The sequence below is a fragment of the Rhinopithecus roxellana genome, chromosome 10 (genome assembly GCF_007565055.1).
Source record: "Rhinopithecus roxellana isolate Shanxi Qingling chromosome 10, ASM756505v1, whole genome shotgun sequence".
Taxonomy (NCBI): domain Eukaryota; kingdom Metazoa; phylum Chordata; class Mammalia; order Primates; family Cercopithecidae; genus Rhinopithecus; species Rhinopithecus roxellana.
This window is the reverse complement of record NC_044558.1, coordinates 123,599,409-123,622,021: the sequence shown is the minus strand read 5'-3', so window position 1 is coordinate 123,622,021 and position 22,613 is coordinate 123,599,409. Positions and strand designations below refer to the sequence as shown.

General features: G+C 37.4%; 1 protein-coding gene across 1 annotated transcript in view; it reads left to right on the top strand.

Moving 5' to 3' along the window:
* LOC104672061 (solute carrier family 15 member 5) overlaps positions 1 to 22,372 on the top strand; it is a 39,711-nt gene extending 17,339 nt beyond the window's left edge. The window contains exons 3-6 of the mRNA XM_030939716.1: positions 2,597 to 2,766; positions 14,645 to 14,865; positions 19,424 to 19,610; positions 22,308 to 22,372. Coding sequence (XP_030795576.1) covers positions 2,597 to 2,766; positions 14,645 to 14,865; positions 19,424 to 19,610; positions 22,308 to 22,372 — 643 coding nt within the window. The remainder of the gene's footprint in view (positions 1 to 2,596; positions 2,767 to 14,644; positions 14,866 to 19,423; positions 19,611 to 22,307) is intronic.
* Positions 22,373 to 22,613: the final 241 nt, after the last annotated feature.

Sequence of the window (22,613 nt, the reverse complement as noted above, 5' to 3'; positions counted from 1 at the left end):
ACAATGAGTTTCCTGGGTTTTCTTTTTGTTATCAGTGGGGCTATAGAGAAATCTAGAACCTGGAACCAGGTACAGATGGGTGAGAGCCAAGGTGTGGCAAGGAATGGGCAGCTCCAAAAAAGTCCTGCTCCCTTTACTCAAAGTTCTAGGAAAAAGGTAGACTAATATAGGTGAAAATATTTTTGACAACATCTGTCCTTCTCTAGCCAAACACTATTAAAAACACTGCCTCCCCTGCATACTGCTGGTCCAATAGTTTCAGCAGACATGAGCAAGTTATGTTATTTTACATAAACACTCGGAGAATCAGACAGGAACACTCTGATTCCCAAGATGGGTGGTGTTGCTGAGGCCAAGTGAGGAGCTTGTCTTTCATCTCCTGCCCAGCAGAAACTGGAAGTGCTCTAATTTACCCTCCTGGGCAGTGTCAGCTGGGTACAGCAGAGAGCTGAGCCTCCACTCCCAACCAGAAAGTATGCAGCAAGGCTAGTCTCCAATTAATTGGCAGTAATATTCCATGTCTTCAATTATTATTTCCTCCCCCTCCCCCCAGCTTACTTTGTCATAGTCTCCTGTGTGATGGAGGAAATAATCTTAGTTAAAATTCAACTCTCCACATATTCCATTATTGTACTCACACAGCAACAAGCCTGGAGAAAAATGCAAAATTATACTATGTCCACATTAAGTTCATGACCACCAAACTGGTTCCTTATCACTGCCTAGCAAGTATATGATGTCCAGTCAATTTCTCTCCTTCTCCTTTAAAGTACTATTTCTAAACATTTTCTTTCTTCTCAAACCTTCAATACTCCCTTTCCATAGCCAGTTTTACCTGTTGTCTTTACTTCTTTTACGTAGAAGAAATAGAGGGAAATAAGGGAAGGAAGGACGGAGGAAGGCGGGAAGGGAGGGAGGGAGGAAGGCAGGGAGGGACGGAGGGAGGAAAGAAAGAAGGAAAGGAGGAAGGAAGAAAGGAAGGAAGGAAAGGAAGGAAGGGAGGGAGGGAAGGAGGGAGGGAAAGAATGAAGGAAACGAAAAAGGAAATGAGAGGGGAGGGGAGGCGAGGCGGGGCGGGGCGGGGCGAGGCGAGGAATCAGTTAGAAGATGTGCAGCCTGGGCAACACGGTGAGACCTCATCTCTACTAAAAATACATTAGCAGGTATGGTAGTGCGTGCTTGTGGTCCCAGGTACTAGACAGAAGTTGAGGCAGTAGGATTGCTTTAGCCTGGGAGGTCAAAGCTGCAGTGAGCCATGATTGCATCACTGCATGCCAGCCTGGGTGACAGAGTAAGACCCTGTGGGAAAAAAAAGAAGAGAGGGGGAGAGAGAAAGAGGGCGGGGAGAGAGAGAGAGGGAGGAAGAGAGAGGAGGGGAGAGAGGGGGGGAGGGGGGGTGGGGGGGAGAGAGAGAGAGAGAGAGAGAGAGAGAGAGAGAGAGAGAGAGAGAGAGAGAGAGAGAGAGAGAGAAAGAGATATCGTGGGAAGGGAAAACACAAAGAAGATGTGGTGGACATGCCCCAGGATGACCCCCCAGTGGACCACACTCTTGTTTGGACCCATCCCCCTGAGTGTGGGCAGAACGTGTAACCTGATTCTAAACAGTAGAATATCGGAAAGATTTTGGAATATCACTCCCCTAATTATGTTATATGGCAAAGGTGAAAGGATTTTGCAGAGATAATTGAGGTTTCTCATCAGCTGATTTCAGTTGATCAGAACCCAGATTATACTGGGTGGGTCTCATCTAATCACATAAACCCTTTAAATTTTAATGATAGTGTAAGTGTACTAAGACTTATCTGATGGTGCTTGCACAACTGAAACACTTAAAAAAACTAATATGTATATAAGTTATATATGTAAATGAGTAAATTTTATTGTATTTAATTTTACCTCAATCTTTAAAGTAAAAGTTAAGATCCCTTCTTTGCAATGGGATTCTAATGGCAAGATTTAGACCCAGTGAAAGGTTGAGAGGTAGAGATGATTTTTCCAGAACTTGCAAACCAGACTACTAGGGTAGGTACCTCTCTGTGATACTAATCATTGGGAAGAAAAATGGAAAGTTTTATTCAAATGTCACTCATTTCTTCAGTTACATGCCTATTCTAAGTATAACCCAGATATTCCTGAGTATTCTGTTTTCCTATACTTTGAAAACTGGAATATACAGGAAGAATTAACTTTTGAATCTTTCCAGTTTCATTAGGGGTATTTGAATGATTAAGTGTTGTCTATAGCTTCTTTAGTACCACAATGCTACAGAGACTGTATGGCCTGCAAAGCCTAAAATATTTACTGTCTATCCAGCCCTTTATAGAAAAACTTTGCCAACCTCTGATTTAGACGAAAGAGAACACCTTCTTTCTATGTCGATTCTAAACAAGGATAAAACAAAGATAATGAAACTGGTTAAGTCAGGGCTGATGTTTACACACTTGTTAAGAAATCTGATAAACAATATTTGCAGAATTGGGTTCAGTTAACATGTCATTGTTTCATAGTTTACATTTGAATAGAAGCATTAAAATTAGCAATAGTTGTCTAAAGCGATTCAATGGTATTTTTATTTTTGTCTGTCTGTATACCCCAGGTTTTACTGGCTCATGAACCTAAATGCAACCATTGTGTTTCTGGGAATATCTTACATCCAGCACTCACAGGCCTGGGCCCTTGTTTTACTTATTCCTTTTATGTCTACACTTATGGCTCTGATAACTCTTCATATGATATACTACAACCTAATTTATCAGTCAGAAAAACGTAAGTAAATTATACTTTACATTAATTTCTGGGTTTATATTGTTTTCTTGAAAGATCTTCTTTCTCTTTCTTTATAACATCTCTTTCAACTCAGAATTTGAAAATTGTGTCTGTCATTACCCTTGATAAAGCAATGGTCTCCAAAAATATTTTTAAGTAAATGTTAAGACTGCTTCTTTGCAATGGGATTCTAATGGCAAGATTTAGATCCAATGAAAAGTTGAGAGGTAGAGCTTCCTCTTCTCCCCATCTTCCTTTCTTTCCATGGTTGAAACAGTTTTAATAATGGAGTATCTTAAGCATAAACAAAAGTAGATAAAGAACCTCACTTGGGTAGCTCTGAGCTTCAGCAATTATCAACTCATCTTCACTCATTTTTTCTTCTTCTTACCTGCGTAATTTTCAAGCAAAAACTAAATATTATAGCATTCTTATTCGTGTATTTTGTTATAGTTTATTTATATGTAATATATTATGTAGGTGTATACATAAAAGTTAAATTCCGTTTGAAAAACATAACCACAATGTCATTATCCGTCTCTGTCTCTGTCACGCACACCCACATATGTGTTTGTGGAGGAACAAGATTTCTTAACACCATCAAATATCTGCTCACTGCTAAAATCTCCGATTGTTTCCTTTTTGAAATTTGTTTTTTTTATTTTATAGTTTGTTCAAATCAAATCCAAAAAAGGTTAAAACATTCCAAATGCCAGATATGTCCCATAAACTATACATTATATATATATATATATATTCCCCATGCATCTGTATCTCTATTTATTATTATTATTATTATTATTATTTTTTTTTTTTTTTTTTTTTGAGATGGAGTCGTGCTCTGTCACCCAGGGTGGAGTGCAGTGGCGCGATCTCGGCTCACTGCAGCTCTGCCTCCCAGGTTCACACCATTCTCTTGCCTCAGCCTCCCGAGTAGCTGAGACCACAGGTGCCACCACCACACCCGGCTAATTTCTTGTATTTTTAGTAGAGACAGGGTTTCACTGTGTTAGCCACGATGGTCTCAATCTCCTGACCTCCTGATCCCCCGACCTGTGATCCACCCGCCTCGGCCTCCAAAGTGCTGGGATTACAGGCATGAGCCACCATGCCTGGCCCCTAATTTATCAGTTTTAAAAAGAAATCGTAACATTTCTTAGAGCATTTCCCATAGTCTGGATTTTGTGAATTGCATCCGCATAGAGCTTTCCCTCTGTATTTCCTGTAAATTTTCTTTTTTTTTTTTATTATACTTTAAATTCTAGGGTACGTGTGCACAATGTGCAGGTTTGTTATATATGTATACATGTGCCATGTTGGTGTGCTGCACCCATTAACTCATCATTTACATTAGGTATATCTCCTAATGCTATCCCTCCCCCCTCCCCCCTCCCCACAACAGGCCCCGGTGTGTCATGTTCCCCTTCCTGTGTCCAAATGTTCTCATTGATCAATGCCCATCTATGAGTGAGAACATGCGGTGTTTGGTTTTTTGTCCTTGCGATAGATTGCCGAGAATGATGGTTTCCAGCTGCATCCGTGTCCCTACAAAGGACATGAACTCATCCTTTTTTATGGCTGCATAGTATTCCATGGTGTATATGTGCCACATTTTCTTAATCCAGTCTATCATTGATGGACATTTGGGTTGGTTCCAAGTCTTTATTATTGGGAATAGTGCCGCAATAAACATGCATGTGCATGTGTCTTTATAGCAGCATGATTTATAATCCTTTGGGTATATACCCAGTAATGGGATGGCTGGGTCAAATGGTATTTCTAGTTCTACATCCTGGAAGAATCACCACACTGTCTTCTACAATGCTTGAACTAGTTTACAGTCCCACCAACAGTGTAAAAGTGTTCCTATTTCTCCACATCCTCTCCAGCACCTGTTGTTTCCTGACTTTTTAATGATTGCCATTCTAACTGGTGTGAGATGGTATCTCATTGTGGTTTTGATTTGCGTTTCTCTGATGGCCAGTGATGATGAGCATTTTTTCATGTGTCTGTTAGCTGCACAAATGTCTTCTTTTGAGAAGTGTCTGCTCATATCCTTCACTCACTTTTTGAGGGGGTGTTTTTTCTTGTAAATTTGTTTGAGTTCTTTGTAGATTCTGGATATTAGCCCTTTGTCAGATAAGCAGATTGCAAAAATTTTCTCCCATTCTGTAGGTTGCCTGTTTACTCAGATGGTAGTTTCTTTTGCTGTGCAGAAGCTCTTTAGTTTAATTAGATCCCATTTGTCAATGTTGGCTTTTGTTGCCGTTGCTTTTGGTGTTTTAGACATGAAGTCCTTGCCCATGCCTATGTCCTGAATGGTATTGCCTAGGTTTTCTTCTAGGGTTGTTTATGGTTTTAGGTCTAACATTTATGTCTTTAATCCATCTTGAATTAATTTTTATATAAGGTGTAAGTAAGGAATCAAGTTTCAGGTTTCTGCATATGGCTAGGCAGTTTTCCCAGCACCATTTATTAAATAAGGAATCTTTTCCCCATTTCTTGTTTTTGTCACGTTTGTCAAATATCAGATGGTTGTAGACGTGTGTTATTATTTCTGAGAGTTCTGTTCTGTTCCATTGGTCTATATCTCTGTTTTGGTACGAGTACCATGCTGTTTTGGTTACTATAGCCTTGCAGTATAGTTTGAACTCAGGTAGCGTGATGCCTCCAGCTTTGTTCTTTTAGCTTAGGATTGTCTTGGCAATGCAGGCTCTTTTTTGGTTCCATATTAACTTTAAAGTGTTTTTTTCCAGTTCTGTGAAGAAAGTCATTGGTAGCTTGATGGGGGTGGCATTGAATCTATAAATTACCTTGGGCAGTATGGCCATTTTCACGATATTGATTCTCTCTATCCATGAGCATGGAATGTTCTTCCATTTGTTTGTGTCCTCTTTTATTTCATTGAGCAGTGGTTTGTAGTTCTCCTTGAAGAGGTCCTTCATATCCCTTGTATGTTGGATTCCTAGGTATTTTATTCTCTTTGAAGCAATTGTGAATGGGAATTCACTCATGATTTGGCTGTTAGTCTGTTATTGGTGTACAAGAATGGTTGTGATTTTTGCACATTGATTTTGTATTCTGAGACTATGCTGAAGTTACTTATCAGCTTAAGGAGATTTTGGGCTGAGACGATGGGGTTTTCTAAATATACAATCATGTCAACTGCAAACAGGGACAATTTGACTTCCTCTTTTCCTAATTGAATACCAGTTATTTATTTCTCCTGCCTGATTGCCAGAGCTTCCAACACTATGTTGAATAGGAGTGGTGAGAGAGGGCATCCTTGTCTTGTGCCAGTTTTCAAAGGGAATGCTTCCAGTTTTTGCCCATTCAGTATGATATTGGTGTTGGTTTGTCATAAATAGCTCTTATTATTTTGAGATACGTTCCATCAATACCGAATTTATTGAGAATTTTTAGCACGAAGGGCTGTTGAATTTTGTCAAAGGCCTTTTCTGCATCTATTGAGATAATCCTGTGGTTTTTTTCTTTGGCTCTGTTTACATGGTGGATTATGTTTATTGATTTGTGTATGTTGAACCAGCCTTGCATCCCAGGGCTGAAGCCCACTTGATCATGGCGGATAAGCTTTTTGATGTGCTGCCGGATTCAGTTTGTCAGTATTTTATTGAGGATTTTTGCATTAATGTTCGTCAGGGATACTGGTCTAAAATTCTCTTTTTTGTTGTTGTTGTGTCTCTGCCAGGCTTTGGTATCAGGATGATGCTGGCCTCATAAAATGAGTTAGGGAGGATTCCCTCTTTTTCTATTGATTGGAATAATTTCAGAAGAAGTAGTACCAGCTCCTCCTTGTACCTCTGGTAAAATTCGGCTGTGAATCCGTCTGGTCCTGGACTTTTTTTGGTTGGTAGGCTATTAATTATTGCCTCAATTTCACAGCCTGCTATTAATCTATTCAGGGATTCAACTTCTTCCTGGTTTAGTCTTGGGAGAGTTTATGTGTCCAGGAATTTATCCATTTCTTCTAGGTTTTCTAGTTTATTTGCGTAGAGGTGTTTATAGTATTCTCTGATGGTAGTTTGTATTTCTGTGTGATCGGTGGTGATATCCCCTTTATCATTTTTTATTGCATCTATTTGATTCTTCTCTCTTTTTTTCTTTGTTAGTCTTGCTAGCGGTCTATCAATTTTGTTGATCTTTTCAAAAAACCAGCTCCTGGACTCATTGATTTTTTGGAGGGTTTTTTGTGTCTCTATCTCCTTCAGTTCTGCTCTGATCTTCGTTATTTCTTGCCTTTGGCTAGCTTTTGAATGTGTTTGCTCTTGCTTCTCTAGTTCTTTTAATTGTGATGTTAGCATGCCAATTTTAGATCTTTCCTGCTTTCTCTTGTGTGCATTTAGTGTTATAAATTTCCCTCTACACACTGCTTTAAATCTGTCCCAGAGATTCTGGTATGTTGTGTATTTGTTCTTATTGGTTTCAAAGAACATCTTTATTTCTGCCTTCATTTCATTATGTACCCAGTCATCATTCAGGAGCAGGTTGTGTATTTTCCATGTAGTTGAGTGGTTTTTAGTGAGTTTCTTAATCCTGAGTTCTAGTTTGATTGCACTGTGGTCTGAGAGACAGTTTGTTATAATTTCTGTTCTTTTACATTTGCTGAGTACTGCTTTACTTCCAACTATGTGGTCAATTTTGGAATAAGTGCGATGTGGTGCTGAGAAGAATGTATATTCTGTTGATTTGGGGTGGAGAGTTCTGTAGATGTCACTGTCAACAGATCAATGGAGACAGAAAGTTAACAAGGATATCCAGGAATTGAACTCAGTTCTGCACCAAGCAGTCCTGTAAATTTTCTAATATACCTAGATACTTGCAGATTCATATTTTATTTTGGCCAAATTTCTTCATAGGTGGCATTATGTACTTTAATTAAGAGGCATAATGCCAACTTTTGCAGAGTTAGCATTCATTGATTATTTTTGCCCAAATCCAATATTTTAATGAGGATTGCAAGGTGATTATATTCTATATTTCTTCCTCTTTTACTAACTGAAATAATTTCATAAAGACAAATATCTCCTCATCAACTAGTTACATTGAGGTATAGTTTATTACACAGTGCAATCAAACTAGAACTCAGGATTAAGAAACTCACTAAAAACCGCTCAACTACATGGAAAACGCACAACCTGCTCCTGAATGACGACTGGGTACATAATGAAATGAAGGCAGAAATAAAGATGTTCTTTGAAACCAATACTTAGGTATTGAAACATTGAGGTATAGTTTGTTCAATTTGTTAAGAGTAGGTTGTTTGGTTGTTCCTTTCTTGTCAATTTTAGAGCATTTTTGTATTTTGGGAGTATTAACATTTTATCTATGATAAAAGTTGCAAATATTATTTCCTATTTATCATACATATTTTTAACTTGCTTCTTGTGTTATTTTTTATGCACAAGTTTTTCCATGTGTTTGTTTTGTCTTTCATTGGGGTTTATGTTTGTAATAAAATTCATCAACATTCTCCCTTACTGCTTCTAAATTTTGAGTCGTGGTAAAAAGTTTTACTCACTTTCAGGTTATAAAACAATTAATCCACATTTTATTTTAGTATTCATTTTATTGCCTCTTTACCTCTCTGACCCCTTCATAAATTATGTCAGAATATATTTTAAGAATAAACCCAACTGTATCTTTTTTCCATATTATTACCAACTTATCCTAACCTTACTTATTAAAAAGCTTATGTTTTTCAAACTGATTTTAGATGCCATCTTCATTGCATACTTTCACTTGCACTTTTGGAGTTTCTATTCTGTTCCATTGTTAAGTCTCTCTAATCATCTTGTTTAACTCAGACCTTAATTCATAACATATTTTTCTTTTCCTTTTATTTCTCTATACAGCTACTACCAATAGTAATGCAATGAGTTACATTTTTAAAAATGAGGCACATTCACAAATGTTATTTTATTTTTATCATATACCTACAAGGTAGGTAGGAAGGGCACCTTTTGCAGACTAGCCTCTGGATGCTTTGCCCCTGCTCCTGTAGCACTCTGAACATACCTTTATCATTTTATTTACCACACATGTTGAAATTATCTATTTATAAAAACAATTAGAAATTCCTGTCTTATAAATACTTGAATATGGTAAGTGTTCAATCAGTGTTTGTTATTGTTAAACTGAGCACAGAAACTGAGACATAATTAAATGACTTGCTTAAGATGTCACAGAAAAGAGCTGCAGTGAAACCAGAACCCAAGTCTTCTTTTTCTTAGACTGGAGTTCATTCTATTACACCACATACTGAGGCAGTGAAGCATTGAAAATATTATACACTGTCCTGTTTCTAAGAGCTCTGTGGTCTGTGGACCACACTTAGCAGTACATGTCCTTCTGATACAATATGCAAAAAGTCCCAAATAGCAAAAAAAAGAAGAAAATGTAAAGTATATGATTTTTCCTAAAAACCACTTTGGCACTTTCTCAAGTGTCTAATTATCAAATAATTTGGGGTTTTGTGAATACACACACACATATGCACACATATGTATATATACATTCATATATATATACTATTTTTGGATTCAAATTTTCTAAATAACTATTCAGCATCCATTCATTTGCTTCTTAATCTACTATTTGAATATATATTCATCTGAATAAAGAAATACAATTCTCCTTCAACTAATACAGATCTACATAATCAACTCCGTTTACTACCAGCCTATTGCAGTCCATATATTACATATTTTAACATGTGATAAGGTAACCTGTCTTTGGATGTTAACAAGGTAAAACTTTATTAGCTACAGGAACAATTAGCATAGAAAATGTTCTCCAGTGGCTGACTTTACACAAGCCTCTATAAAATGAATATTTGAGGGTTGTGCTTTGTTTTCCTTGTTTTGTTTACTATTTCCAAGATCACCCAACTATGAGGAAGTAGAACTCTGTCTTTCCTCTAGTGAAGTATATAATCCTTATTTTGGCTTCTTTCTCTCTGATGACTAAATTGGAAATTCCTCAAAGCTGTAATTCAAAGCCATAGGTGACCTTAAAGAAATGATTTTTTATATGCTACCTTTTATTTTAAGGTAACTTTTCAAATGTGGACCATGCATTCCATTATGTTTAGCTGTCAAGCACGGCTTTCATTTGCATTTCTTCCCACTGCTATAATTTTGAGAACTGGCAGGTGACCAAAGAAAAAAAAATGTGCATCTACCATCTAGAGTGCAATGTAGGCTTTTTTTAATTATAACTAAGTAGCATAGATATTCACGATTAGATCAAGGTCAGAAGAGCAGAACATTAAAGCCAAGGACTTAAAGGTCCAAAGAATAGGAAAATTGCTTTCTAAAAGTTTTTTTTTTTTAAATAATAATAACTACAATCTTTAAGTTTTGTAATAAAGCACTTAAAATAGTTCATCTGTTTTATTTTAAAATGTGCATGCCCGGTGTGTTTGCCCTGCACATTTAAACCAGAACTTGAAGTCTCAGTTGAATTTTTCATTTCGGTATTTTTGTCAACTTCCCATTTCTGCTCCTGGTACAGAAAATCAATTTGAGAACTACAATGATAATGGAGTTTTTTAAAGGCTGAACCTACATGACATCCAAAATTATTTGCATAGAAGGCATGAGTTTTCTATTAAGTCTAATGGATTAATCAAAGGAAGTGGTATGATGTTTACATGTAAATGTTTTCAACAGGGTATCCATCCTAACATTTAGTGGTAACTACAGTTTCATGGGACAAGGGCCACTCCCTTTGGGTAGACAGATTATTGTATAGTTCCTTTTCTTAGACTCTCTTGCTGACTTACTGGGTCTCTCTCAGTCTAGTTGATCTAAGTCGATCACTTAGATCAGTTTATTACTTCACTCCTTTCCTTCCCTCTTACAACTCATCTGGCACATTGTCTACCTCTTCTCAGTCTCCTTAACCAACCTTTCTCCTGTGATAATTTCCTACCTGATGTGGAGCCCTAAGATTCATTCCAGGGACCCTGAATCTTCTCTTCCTGTCTCTTTCCTCAACTAATCTCTAGACTCATGACTTTTAATGCCATCTAATATACCAAACACTCAATGTCATATTGACTTCTCTCCTGACCTTGAAAAGCATATGTTCTACTTCTTATTTGACATGTTGACTTGGTTATCTAATAATTCCTCAAACTTAATTTGACCAAAACACAACTCCTGATTCAGCTAACTACAGACTGGCTTCTTTTTTTCTCCCTCTCAATAAAGTCACCAACATCCAGTTGTTTAAGGGGGAAAAAAGCAGACATCTTCAAATTTTCTCACTTCTTCACCTCTTTCCCACATCAGAAAATTTTACTGATTGTTCAAAAACCATCCCATTCTCTTCATTTCTCTTCATGGCTACTACTGTACTAGTCTGGGTCACCACTATCTCTTGCCTGTTCCCCAGGTCCCTAAAATTCATTATCCATGCATCTACCAGGGTTCCAGAGTAACTTTTAAAATATACATCATAAGATCTCTCTAGTCTGCTTAAAACTTCTTAATGGTTTTCTATAATATTGTAGATAAACGTCAAGTTCCTTACTTTGACCTATATAATCTGACCCCCCTGACAACCTCCTAGACCTCATCTCCCCACAATCCTCTGAGCTACTGTCTTATTGGCCTTTATGATTTCTGAACCCCTCCTGGCTAATTTCTACTTCATGATAAGTCTGGCATATGTTTCCTAGGTCTCTTTGCCTATTTCTAGTCATGTAACCCTCAGTTCATATGTCAACTCTCTAGGAGGTCTCCTCTACCCCACAATAGGTCTCTATCATATCAGCCCACTGTGTTTTCATCATAGAACTTGCCTAATATTTTCCTGCTTTTAGGGTCTTCCCCACCACAAAGAAGAATCAGGAGTTTGTAGGTACTATTCACTGCTATATTTTCGGGGCCTAAAACAGTTTCCTGACTCCTGGTAGATTCTCAGTAAATATGTGGAATAAATCAATGATCGTGATGACATTTCTTTGGCATCAATTATATGCCCTTGCTGTGTTAGCTAGAGTTTTAGACCTCATTCATATGTTATCATTTCTTGCTTCTTGGCCATTTTGTTTTTGTTGCTTCATATCACTATATCTGATACAATTTTATTTGTTTAAACAAGTTCATTTTTCAAAGTACATATTCAACTGAAGCCAGTGCTACACAAAGCCTGGTTCATGGAGCAGTGCTGGTGTCTGAACTGTTTGTTGCCAGTATACAACAAAATAAATACAGACAGTAAGAGAAAACGTACAGAGATATTTATGGACAGTGACATCTTATGTCTGTTGAATCTAATAATAAAAATATCAGGGCTTATATTTTGTATGTCTTTATTTTGTGTTTAGATATTTCATTTTTATTGGATTTCACAAATGAATTGACCATTATAGTTGAGAAATTTTTTTTAGAACTCACTTTTAACACAGGTTGAGAAGCACTAATCTGAACTACCACTACCTCTCATTAGAAATAAAATGATGGCAATATTTAATTGTTTAATAAGATTGCAGGTGTCAATTTGTCATGTATTAGAAGCAGATCCAAGTTTATCTTGCAACAAATAGTGATTGTTTATACAAAAAAAGCCTAAGGTTACTTTCATCCTACAAATACTTATCATTTAATAATAAAACCTACCTGAAAGCATAAAGTAATTTGGATCAGTGTTCATAATAACCCTACTATCTACACAGCACCGTTTTGCAAGAGTTTAGCAGAGAACAGGTTGATGAGTAACAGAGACAAGATTGTAAGGAAATGTCAGGAAGTTAAGCCCCCAGCCCAGGCCTGTTCAAATTCAGTCTCCAGACTGTTCATCAACACATTCTCAGTTCTCATTTTACTTAAACCTTAAGTAAACTAATTGAAATAGCTAGGAAAGTCTCATAATAGAACAGTTCATTCTCTAATAATAAAGAGCGGTCCCTATCACTTCTTTCCTAAGAGAAACAAATCTTGGCGTCTCACAGGGGCTTCTATTTTCTTGGCCTTACCAGTACGTGGGCCTTCATCTACTTCAGGCAACAGTGACTAAGAAGAGGCAAAAGTGACTATAGATATAAGCCTATCTCCTGTTAGCAAGTATCCCAACATACTCCCAGATGACCTAAACACACTTCACAAAGGCCACCAAGGAGCCACAGCTATAATCATTCTTGGTCACTACCAATTTGGGCTGGATTTGATTCAGTGACTTAGAGGTGAAAGGCTCCATATTCAATTACCAGGCCCTCAGCTACCTCAATTAATCAAAGGCTGACATAATGGGTCTATTACAACTCTTGAAGAAAAGACCAGATCAAATCAATATAACCACTTTATAGCTATAAAAATATATTAATACATATTATTTATTTAAATATAAAAACCAAGACTCTATGGCATATAAATGAATTTCATTAGAATGCATTTTATCTAGAATTTTATTATAGGAAACTTGAACATAATAAAAATGACTTTCAAACTATACTTTGAGTTTCTATAGCAGCCTTCTTTTGAGAAACACAAACATCTTCACATGTATTATGCCATTTACCTGGCAACAGAAGTTTGGTGTCTACATAATTTCTGGGGGGATTTATCTGGTCAAAGGGAGTGCTATGAAAAATTGTAACCATCATGATGGCACAGCTGAACTGCTACTTAAACAGGGATCTCTTATCTGTCATTGTATCAGGAAATCCTAATGGAGTCAAAGAAAAGGTAGGAACTGAAAGATCATAAAAGAAGCAACAGCCGGGCGCGGTGGCTCACGCCTGGAATCCCAGCACTTTGGGAGGCCTAGGTGGGTGGATCACGAGGTCAGGAGATCGAGACCATCCTGGCTAACACAGTGAAACCCGTCTCTACCATAAATACAAAAAGTTAGCCGGGCGCCATGGCTCACGCCTGTAATCCCAGCACTTTGGGAGGCCTAGGCGGGCGGATCACGAGGTCAGGAGATGGAGACCATCCTGGCTAACACAGTGAAACCCGTCTCTACCATAAATACAAAAAGTTAGCCGGGCGAGGTGGCCGGCGCCTGTAGTCCCAGCTACTCCGGAGGTTGAGGCAGGAGAATGGCGTGAACCCGGGAGGCGGAGCTTGCAGTGAGTGGAGATAGCGCCACTGCACTCCAGCCCGGGCGACAGAGCGAGACTCCATCTCAAAGAAAAGTAAAAGAAGCAAAAAGGAGGTTGCAAATCACTAGCAGTTAAGTGCTGCCATCTGAAGCAATAAAGCGCTTCTGATCATAGAGCAACAGCCATGTAAACCTAGAAGAAACTACTGGAAAAGTCAAAAGCTAACTAATCTAATCTGAACTCTTAATGACACTATGAACATGCATAAAATCATTTAGAGAGTTCAAAGTTTAACCTTATTTCTGAATTCCAAGGCTAAAGTTAAAGCAGAGATTACATTTCCCTTCATCTCTATGTCACAATAAGAAGCCACCCTCTACCTGCTAAGTAAAATGAGGATTATTTATATAATAATTTATATGAAAAGATAGTACTAGTTCTTTGTGTTAAGGATGTTAAAGAAAGTTCAGTTTATTGTATTCATTAATGCATTAAAGCTAGAGACTTCTGAGAGATTCTGAAGTCCTTAACTTTGGCATATTGTCACCTTTCTTTCCCTTTTAATATGTTTTCATTGATCTTACCTTTTTCACTTTTTACATCAACTGCTAGGTGCCACCCTGGACTGGTCGTCAGGATGCCAGAATCACTGTCAGAAGCGTGGTCCTTTGAATCCAACCCCTTGGGTGCTAAAAACTTTCTCACTTCACTGCCCTGCATCCTTGAATCGTTATCTTTCTCATCAGCATCTTGAAAAACTGGAGACCAATTCCTATACTAATACATAATATCTCCAATTACTTGCAGGTTGTTCTCTCCTGACAAGTGTTGGGGTGTTGGTTAGTGCACTGAAAACATGCCACCTGCAATACTGCCCTCTTGGCAGAGACGCGACAAGCCAGTTAGACCATGCCAAAGAAAAAAATGGTGGCTGCTACAGTGAGCTCCACGTAGAAGACACAACATTTTTCCTCACCCTTCTCCCTCTCTTCATTTTTCAGCTCCTATACAGAATGTGCATTATGCAGGTAAGGACAGGCGATGAGTACTTCCCCAACAAAAGGAAAGTGATTCCATGTCAACAGTACAAGTCAAGGTGAATTTTCTCCCCAACGAGCGCTTTCCATATACGTTGGCGAGCAGTTATCCCACAGAAGCTTCTCATCATTACAGGCTCTGATTTCCAGAGCTAAGCGGGGTCAGGCAGAGGCATACCTGAGGAGACCCAGGATGTGTTTCTTTTGTGGAGCTATAAATGTCTGTCAGTAGGTGCAGACAGTACTTCAGAGTGCATAGTTGTAAGGCATAAGAGCAGTGCACGAACATATCAGATCTGTAAGCAATTACCAAACTTCCCTTTAGCCAAAGGTTCTGCTTTCCTCCCTCATTAAACCTTTAGAAAGTGGTACTAACAAGTAGCTAAATTGACTGATTTGAGTACCACCTCCACTGTACTCTTGAATATAAGTACTAATGAGCAAGTGATTCTCTCCCCACCCACTCTATTAGTTCCTTGGGGAATTTGTTCCTGTGCTGTGAGAAAATCAAGGGAAAACACTAAGCCCAAAGTATCTTTTATAGATATATGTGATTTAAAAATTTTTTAAATGTGGTTATAGTTAAAGACTAACTTATTTACTGCGAAAAATAAATGATTACAAACGTCTTTGAACAAATCTGGGACTTTGTTCATTGCTAACCCCCAACTTGGAATTTAGAAGGCTCATGAATGAGTTACATTTAGAAATCACAGAATAATAGAGCTGCAACAAAAGTTAGACATTAACTTCATCAACTACTTTATTTGTTAAAGAGTAACCTTAGGCTCAGAAAAATTAAGTGACTTTCTTTTGGTAGAGGTGAGGCACCGCAGGTCACAGTTAACAGTAGTGCAAGGAAAAGCGCAATCTGTCCTCTGTCTCTCAGTACAGTGCCTGCCCCTCTAAGCCAGCGGTTAGCAATCCACTATCTGCAGGCCAAATCCAGTCCACTACTTATTTTTGTACATCCTGTAAGCTAAGAAGATTGTTATATTTTTGTATATTTGAAAAAAAAATTTAAAAAGAATAGTATTTTCTGGCACATGAAAATTGTATAAAATTTATCCCGGCATGGTGGCTCACACCTATAATCTCAGCACTTTGGGAGGCCGAGGCAGGCAGATTACCTGAGGTCAGGAATTTGAAACCAGGCTTACCAAAATGGAGAAAACCTGTCTCTACTAAAATACAAAATTAGCGAGCTTGGTGGCGCATGCCTGTAATCCCAGCTGCTTGGGTGACTGAGGCAGGAGAATCGGTTGAACCCGGGAGGCGGAGGTTGTGATGAGCAGAGATCATGCCATTGTACTCCAGCCTGGGCAACAAGAGCGAAACTCCATCTCAAAAAAAAAAAAAAAAAGAAAGAAAAAGAAAATTGTATAAAATTTAAATTTTAGTGTCCATAAATGAAGTTTTATCAGAACATAGCCATGCTCTTTGTTTTGTAATATCTATGTCTTCTTATGCACAAAAATAGCAGAGTTGAGTAACTGCCACGTAACCCATATGTGGACATATTTACTATCTGGCCCTTTACAGAAAGTTTCTTGACCTGTAGACTAAATAATGCATGAAAGCCAGTCTGATTTACGAGATTCAGACTCACTCTTGACTCTACAATAGCAGTAGGCACAAAAACAGAATACAGCAGAAATATTACCCATATATGTAAACATTAATATAATAAAACCTCTTAGAATGGAGGAACTGATAAACAGTACAAAATTACTACATGGTCCATAGCTAATCTGAAAACCTTATGTGCAAGTAGCACAGAATACCAGTTGCTTACCTTCATAATGCAATGACACCTGATATTTCTTTCCACCAAGTTCCAGCCTTCTTTGCACACTGTCATATATTTTTTAATTTAACATAAATTACAATAAATTTTGATAAACTAATTTTTAAGCATATCACCAACTCGATGCCCAATTTATTGCAAAGCATAGAAATTAATACTTATTGATCACCTATTATGTGTCATAGCTTCTAAAAGATAGCTTCACAGTATGTAATTTAATCCCCATAGCAAGGCTACATGGCTATCACTTTCCTAAATCTGAGGTTCAGAAACTAACTTGCAACCTGTTCCCAGTCACCTTGCTAGTGTGTGGCACAGCAACATCCCAACTCAGTATTAGTGTCAAGGGCCATGCTTTATTACCCTCAATATCATTCTTGCACTCGGTTAAAAATCCCTGATCTACATAGAGTCCAAAATTATATGCAGTAATGTTATGCTAGAAACTTTGAAGAAAATGCTTAGATCATACTTCGCCAGGGAGGCAGAGGAATTTCCAATAGGATAGGCTGGGATTAGATTTTTGCCCCCAAATGAAATAATCACCAATACAAAGACAATCAAAGTACCAAGAATAAAACATCATATAATTTCATACATATTTTAAATTTAGTGGCCATTATTGACCTTCAGTTGCAAGACATACATCTAAAATATGTTGATATTACGGCTGATGAGGTTGCCATTTGACATTACTGGCCACTCAAAGGTGAGAATGAATCTCTATTGACAGCAATTATTTCTGAATACTCACAGGCTTGGATGAAATAAAAGTATTTAAAATTTTACAGGGGGATGATTTCAGAACTTGAGGCAGAGGCAGAAATGATTTCAAGCTTTCAAGACACTGGAGCCCTTTCTAAGATTAGGCAATATATTAATATTGCTTCACTAAAGATTAATAGTACATTTGCCACATTATTAAGTTAACAGATTTCCATGTCTGTGATTCATGCCGATAATAACTTTATTCCTATTAACAATAATTCTCATTTGAAATCAGTAACAGAAACTTCGAAGTTGTGCTGGGAGCCTTTCAGTCTTAGAGTTGTTCTGCTGCCAGCACTTGTTGTTAAAACACATCATTCATTTTCCTCCGATGGGGGATCCATGCTTAATAATTTTATTGAAGTAGGGCAGAATGAACTAATGTTCCTTTAACTCTTGCCATCTGTACCCAGCCAAAACAATCCTTGTTTACTATGCTAAGGGTCAAATTAAAGATCGGAAGATAAATGATCACCAGGACACATTTTCTATAGAAAGAATCTCAGTGAAAATGTGGTCTTGTCCTGTGTTTGGGCAGTTAACATGGCAATAGGCTCATTTTATAATTGGTGGACTTGGTAACAGCTGTACTGACACCATAACACTTCTTGAGGAATGGAGGATCCATTCCTCAAGAAGACTTGGTTGACTTTCTCTCCATGCCACTCAATAGCTTTGTGTACCACTGGGAATTAAAGAAATACTATACGCTACTAAAGATCATGATGGGCTGGGCGTGGTGGCTCACGCCTGTAATCCCAGCACTTCGAGAGGCCAAGGCAGGCAGATCACGAGGTCAGGAGATCGAGAACATCCTGGCTAACATAGTGAAACCCCATCTCTACTAAAAATACAAAAAAATTAGCCGGGCATGGTGGCGGGCGCCTGTAGTCCCAGCTACTCGGGAGGCTGAGGTAGGAGAATGGCATGAACCCAGGAGGCGGAGCTTACAGTGAGCCAAGATCGCGCCACTGCACTCCAGCCTGGGCGACAGAGCAAGACTCCGTCTCAAACAAACAAACAAAAAATCATGATGAAGCTGTAACAAAGCTCATGAACTAGAAAAGTGAAGAGACACCTCTTTCATGTGACATCATCCCTTGGTTCTGATATCACACCCGGTTGCTAAGAGGATTGGAATACACTAAGAGACTTCAAATTAGTGTTAGAGTTTTAGTTAGCGTTGGAGTTATTTTTAAAAGGAAGAAATTCTAACAGTACATTGAGGATTTGAGGTGGAGCACAGGGTTGTTGTTTTTTTTTTTTTTTTTAAATCTGTACCTTTCACTTTATCATGCAAACATTTTTCATGTCGTTTCCTTTATGGAATTCTAGTATCATGTAATTAGTTTGAAGGGAGGGCAAAGACACAAGAAGGTTTTTTTTTCCTCCCCATGTTACTTAGTTCACACTGGAAACAAAGCCTCTCTAAATAGCCCCCTCAAGGACAGCCTACAGCAATTAACATGTGTCCACATTGGGCCCCTCTTCTTAAGAAAAAAGTTATTTCTATATTGCCACCAAACTAGATGCTTTTTAAAGAATCTATTCTAGTCTCATTTTTTTTTCATCAGGGTAAAAACAGACGTCTTTAGTATTTTTTACTGGTTTTGTATTGGTGTTCATGAAGAAAAGTCATTTTGCTTATCTGCAGAATTTAAGTTATTAGGTTTTTATGTGTCATCTTAAGCACAAAATTGGGGCCATGATTACTTTTCATAGAAAAATTAAGAGAGACTAAATGACAATAGAGTCTTCCATGAGGAATGAGTACTACTGTCAATAGACTAGACAGAGCTTCTGCCACCACAGATGAAGACCCTTTATCAGCTCATAACTGGGACTTGAAATACTAGGGAATATTCAGCTCATCCATCTCAGAGTACGTGCAAGAGGGAAGGCCTCTGGTGGACGATGCTTTCTTCAATGTTAAACCACTGTCTTAATGCATGGTTGTTTCCCTCTCGAATGCAGATTCCTTCAGGATATTATCTGCAAACCATGAATTCCAACCTGAATTTGGATGGATTTCTTCTGCCGATTGCAGTAATGAATGCCATCAGCATCCTACCACTACTAATTCTGTCTCCTTTTCTGGAGTATTTCAGCACCTGCCTGTTTCCCTCTAAGAGAGGTGGATCATTTCTGTCAACATGCATCAGTAAGTACAACTTAACCATTTCATGTGAATGGTTTGAAACTTTTTAAAACAACATTCTGCTACGATCCAAACTAGCTCTATGCTCCTGAGTAGTGTCAGATTTTGACAAATTGGAAAAAAGGTGAATTTGTGACTGATAACATCCATTTTCCCAAATCTCTAGCCAGACATGTGTCCCATCTTCTTCCCATCCTTTTATGTTTATGTCTCCTCAGAAGACACACCTGATATAAAGAATGGTGAAATTTCCAGCACTACCAAATGACCAATCCTTAAAGTCAGGCAGTCCTTACCCCTTAAGTCTATGTCAAATATGTTCTTAAAAATAAACACAGTTAATGAATTTCAAAAGATCATTTTAATTTCTGAATCAGTAACAAAATTGATTAAGGATTAGTATTGTAAGTTACAGCTTTGATACAGTGCTTTATCAAATAGTAAGTGGTATAGAAATAATGCTTTTTAATCATTTTTTAAAGTGAAACAATTTAGGATATCATTCTCAGAATATAATCAGTAGACCATAAAATAAAATTTATCTGATTGAAATGGCAGAGAAGCATGGAAGTCCATTCTGCTGATACTCTCCTCTGCCTGTCTTCCTTTGACACCATCAGGGAACAAGAGAACAGTGAAGGTGCAGTAAAACAAGTTTCAATCTAAGAATCAGAGAACTCTGCCACTGAACTGCTCCTGGTGACTTTGAAAAAGCCACCGAAACTTTCTTGTTTTAGTTTGCTTATTTTTTTCATTGAGGGACATACCCTAGATAAATTTTGGATTGTTTTGTTCTGTAAAACTTTTGAAATCACTCAGGATGACCTCAGTGCCCAGAACGTAGTCCAGACACATAGCAAAAGCTCTATAAATGTTAGCTATTATTATGAGTCATCATGTGCAGGGGACACATTTAATTGTTTGGTGAGCATAAACAGAAAGCAAAGGAAGTTTGAAATTCTTAAGTAATATCAGGCAATGGTAACCTAATGTCTTATCCTCTACTTGAGAAACAATTCTATTGAAATAGTCAAGGTCAGGCATATAGAAGATTCTCTTCTCTCAGTTAACCTGTTCTTGTTCTTAAGCTCTTCTTTTGAAATAATCTGCGGAGACTATGCAGTCTTCTAGTCATAGATAGTTCTTGTTGCTTCTCTGTTTACAGAAGTTACATTTCACTGTGTGTGTTTCCTGTTCTTTATCTACCAGATCAATCAACATCACATCATGGAGTGGGTTTATTTTTGGTTAGAACTAAAAGTGACAAAACTCACCTTAGTTTCTTTTATCATCTTCAATTATAGAGGAGGATTTTAGTACATAACCTTTTGTGATGTATTTCTTAAGCCAGTAACCCCATCTTTATTTATTGTAATAGGCTTTAGCAAACTATAAATCTTTAGGTTTTGACAATCCTTAAGTCTTAAAAAGTGCTTTTCTGTCTGCCAATGTAGAAATCCAAAAGTCAGCACCTATTTGGCGAATGTCCAGGATTAGCATGGGTACAATGAAGATAAAAAAGGAAAAGTAAGACATGGTTTGTATATACTTTCAACAAGTCCATGATTGAAACATAATGCATGCAGGACAAAATAAGAGTAAAATCATACTGCGAAGTGCCAAAAATCTCGGCAGTTTTGTACAGTATCATGAAACATCCCAATCTGAGCTTCCAAATCATGCTTAATTACTATTTTAAAATTTTGAATACCTTAGAAAAATATTCTATATAGCATGGCTAAAATAAATTCTTCCCAAGAATGAGAAATCTTAAATTCACTTTAAAGTTAAGCAACTTTCTTTTGGACAATTCTCTACTCCCGCATATTTGAAATCATATCTATTCCTAAAGAAGAGTATTTTTTTCTGGATTTAGAAAAGTTAGACAGAGTTATTTAGTATATTGTTTGATGTTGTTAATGAATTAAATATTCCTCTTCAAGACTGGTAACAAGACCTATTGCACAGGAAAAAGGAAAAACTAGACCCACTTCAAAAGAAACTAAGCTATGTTCCACTGGGTACAGAATACTGACTTCAGTTGTTTCTGAACCCCACTCCATTCATTCATTCATTTGCATACTTGTATGTTTATTTGCATAATGTTTTGCTATGGGAATATAAAAGTGCGATGATATGCATCTTTTAAACTAGATATTTGCCTAAGTTTTCCATATTCTGGTTATGATTATGAAAGATTAACAAGTTTTATCAGGACATAAAAGTACCAATCTGGGGTATTTTTTTGATACTAATTTACATAATTGAATTAGTCTAATATTAAAGTTACCTTTTCACTTTGAACTCAAATGCCTGAAAATGTGGGTGAAGTATGAATTATGAATGAACATACATTTATAAGTTCCTAATTTGAATTCAGGTACCTTCATATATATATATTACATTTAATCTCAAGATACACCACCATTTAATACATCAGAGTCACAAAGATAGTGTCATTTGAACAGGTTTTCTAATTTTAAGGGCATAACTTTATTATTACTATTATTATTATTATTACTATTACTATTCTGCTTAGCACCTAAACGTAGCTGTTAGATTACAGAAGTTAATGTACTGATATCAGCTTGACATCCCTATTGATATTTCCAATTAGCACTACGAAGTAACCGAAAAACTCCTTTTGTCATCACAATGGGCAGTTACTCCTTATGCTCTCACACTCCCTTCCACATTCAGGCATTCTCCTTCCAGGGACTGTCATGTTTAAGGAGGCAGATGGTAAAGTCAATGACAATGCCTAATGTTTGACATGCAAAATCACAGCGCAAACCAAGAGTGAGAGATGGGGAAATCTTACCCAGCTGGTCAAACTAGAAATTTATAAAGAAAAAATAAACTTACTTTTTATCTAGCTCATAAGCCATGCAATGACAAAGGTGTTTCTGATTCAAGATACAACATTCCTGAGTTCATCACCTATGGAGGTCAAGAAGTATGTTGGGGTCTCCAACTATTAAAAAAAAAAAAATCTCTAGGTCTTCC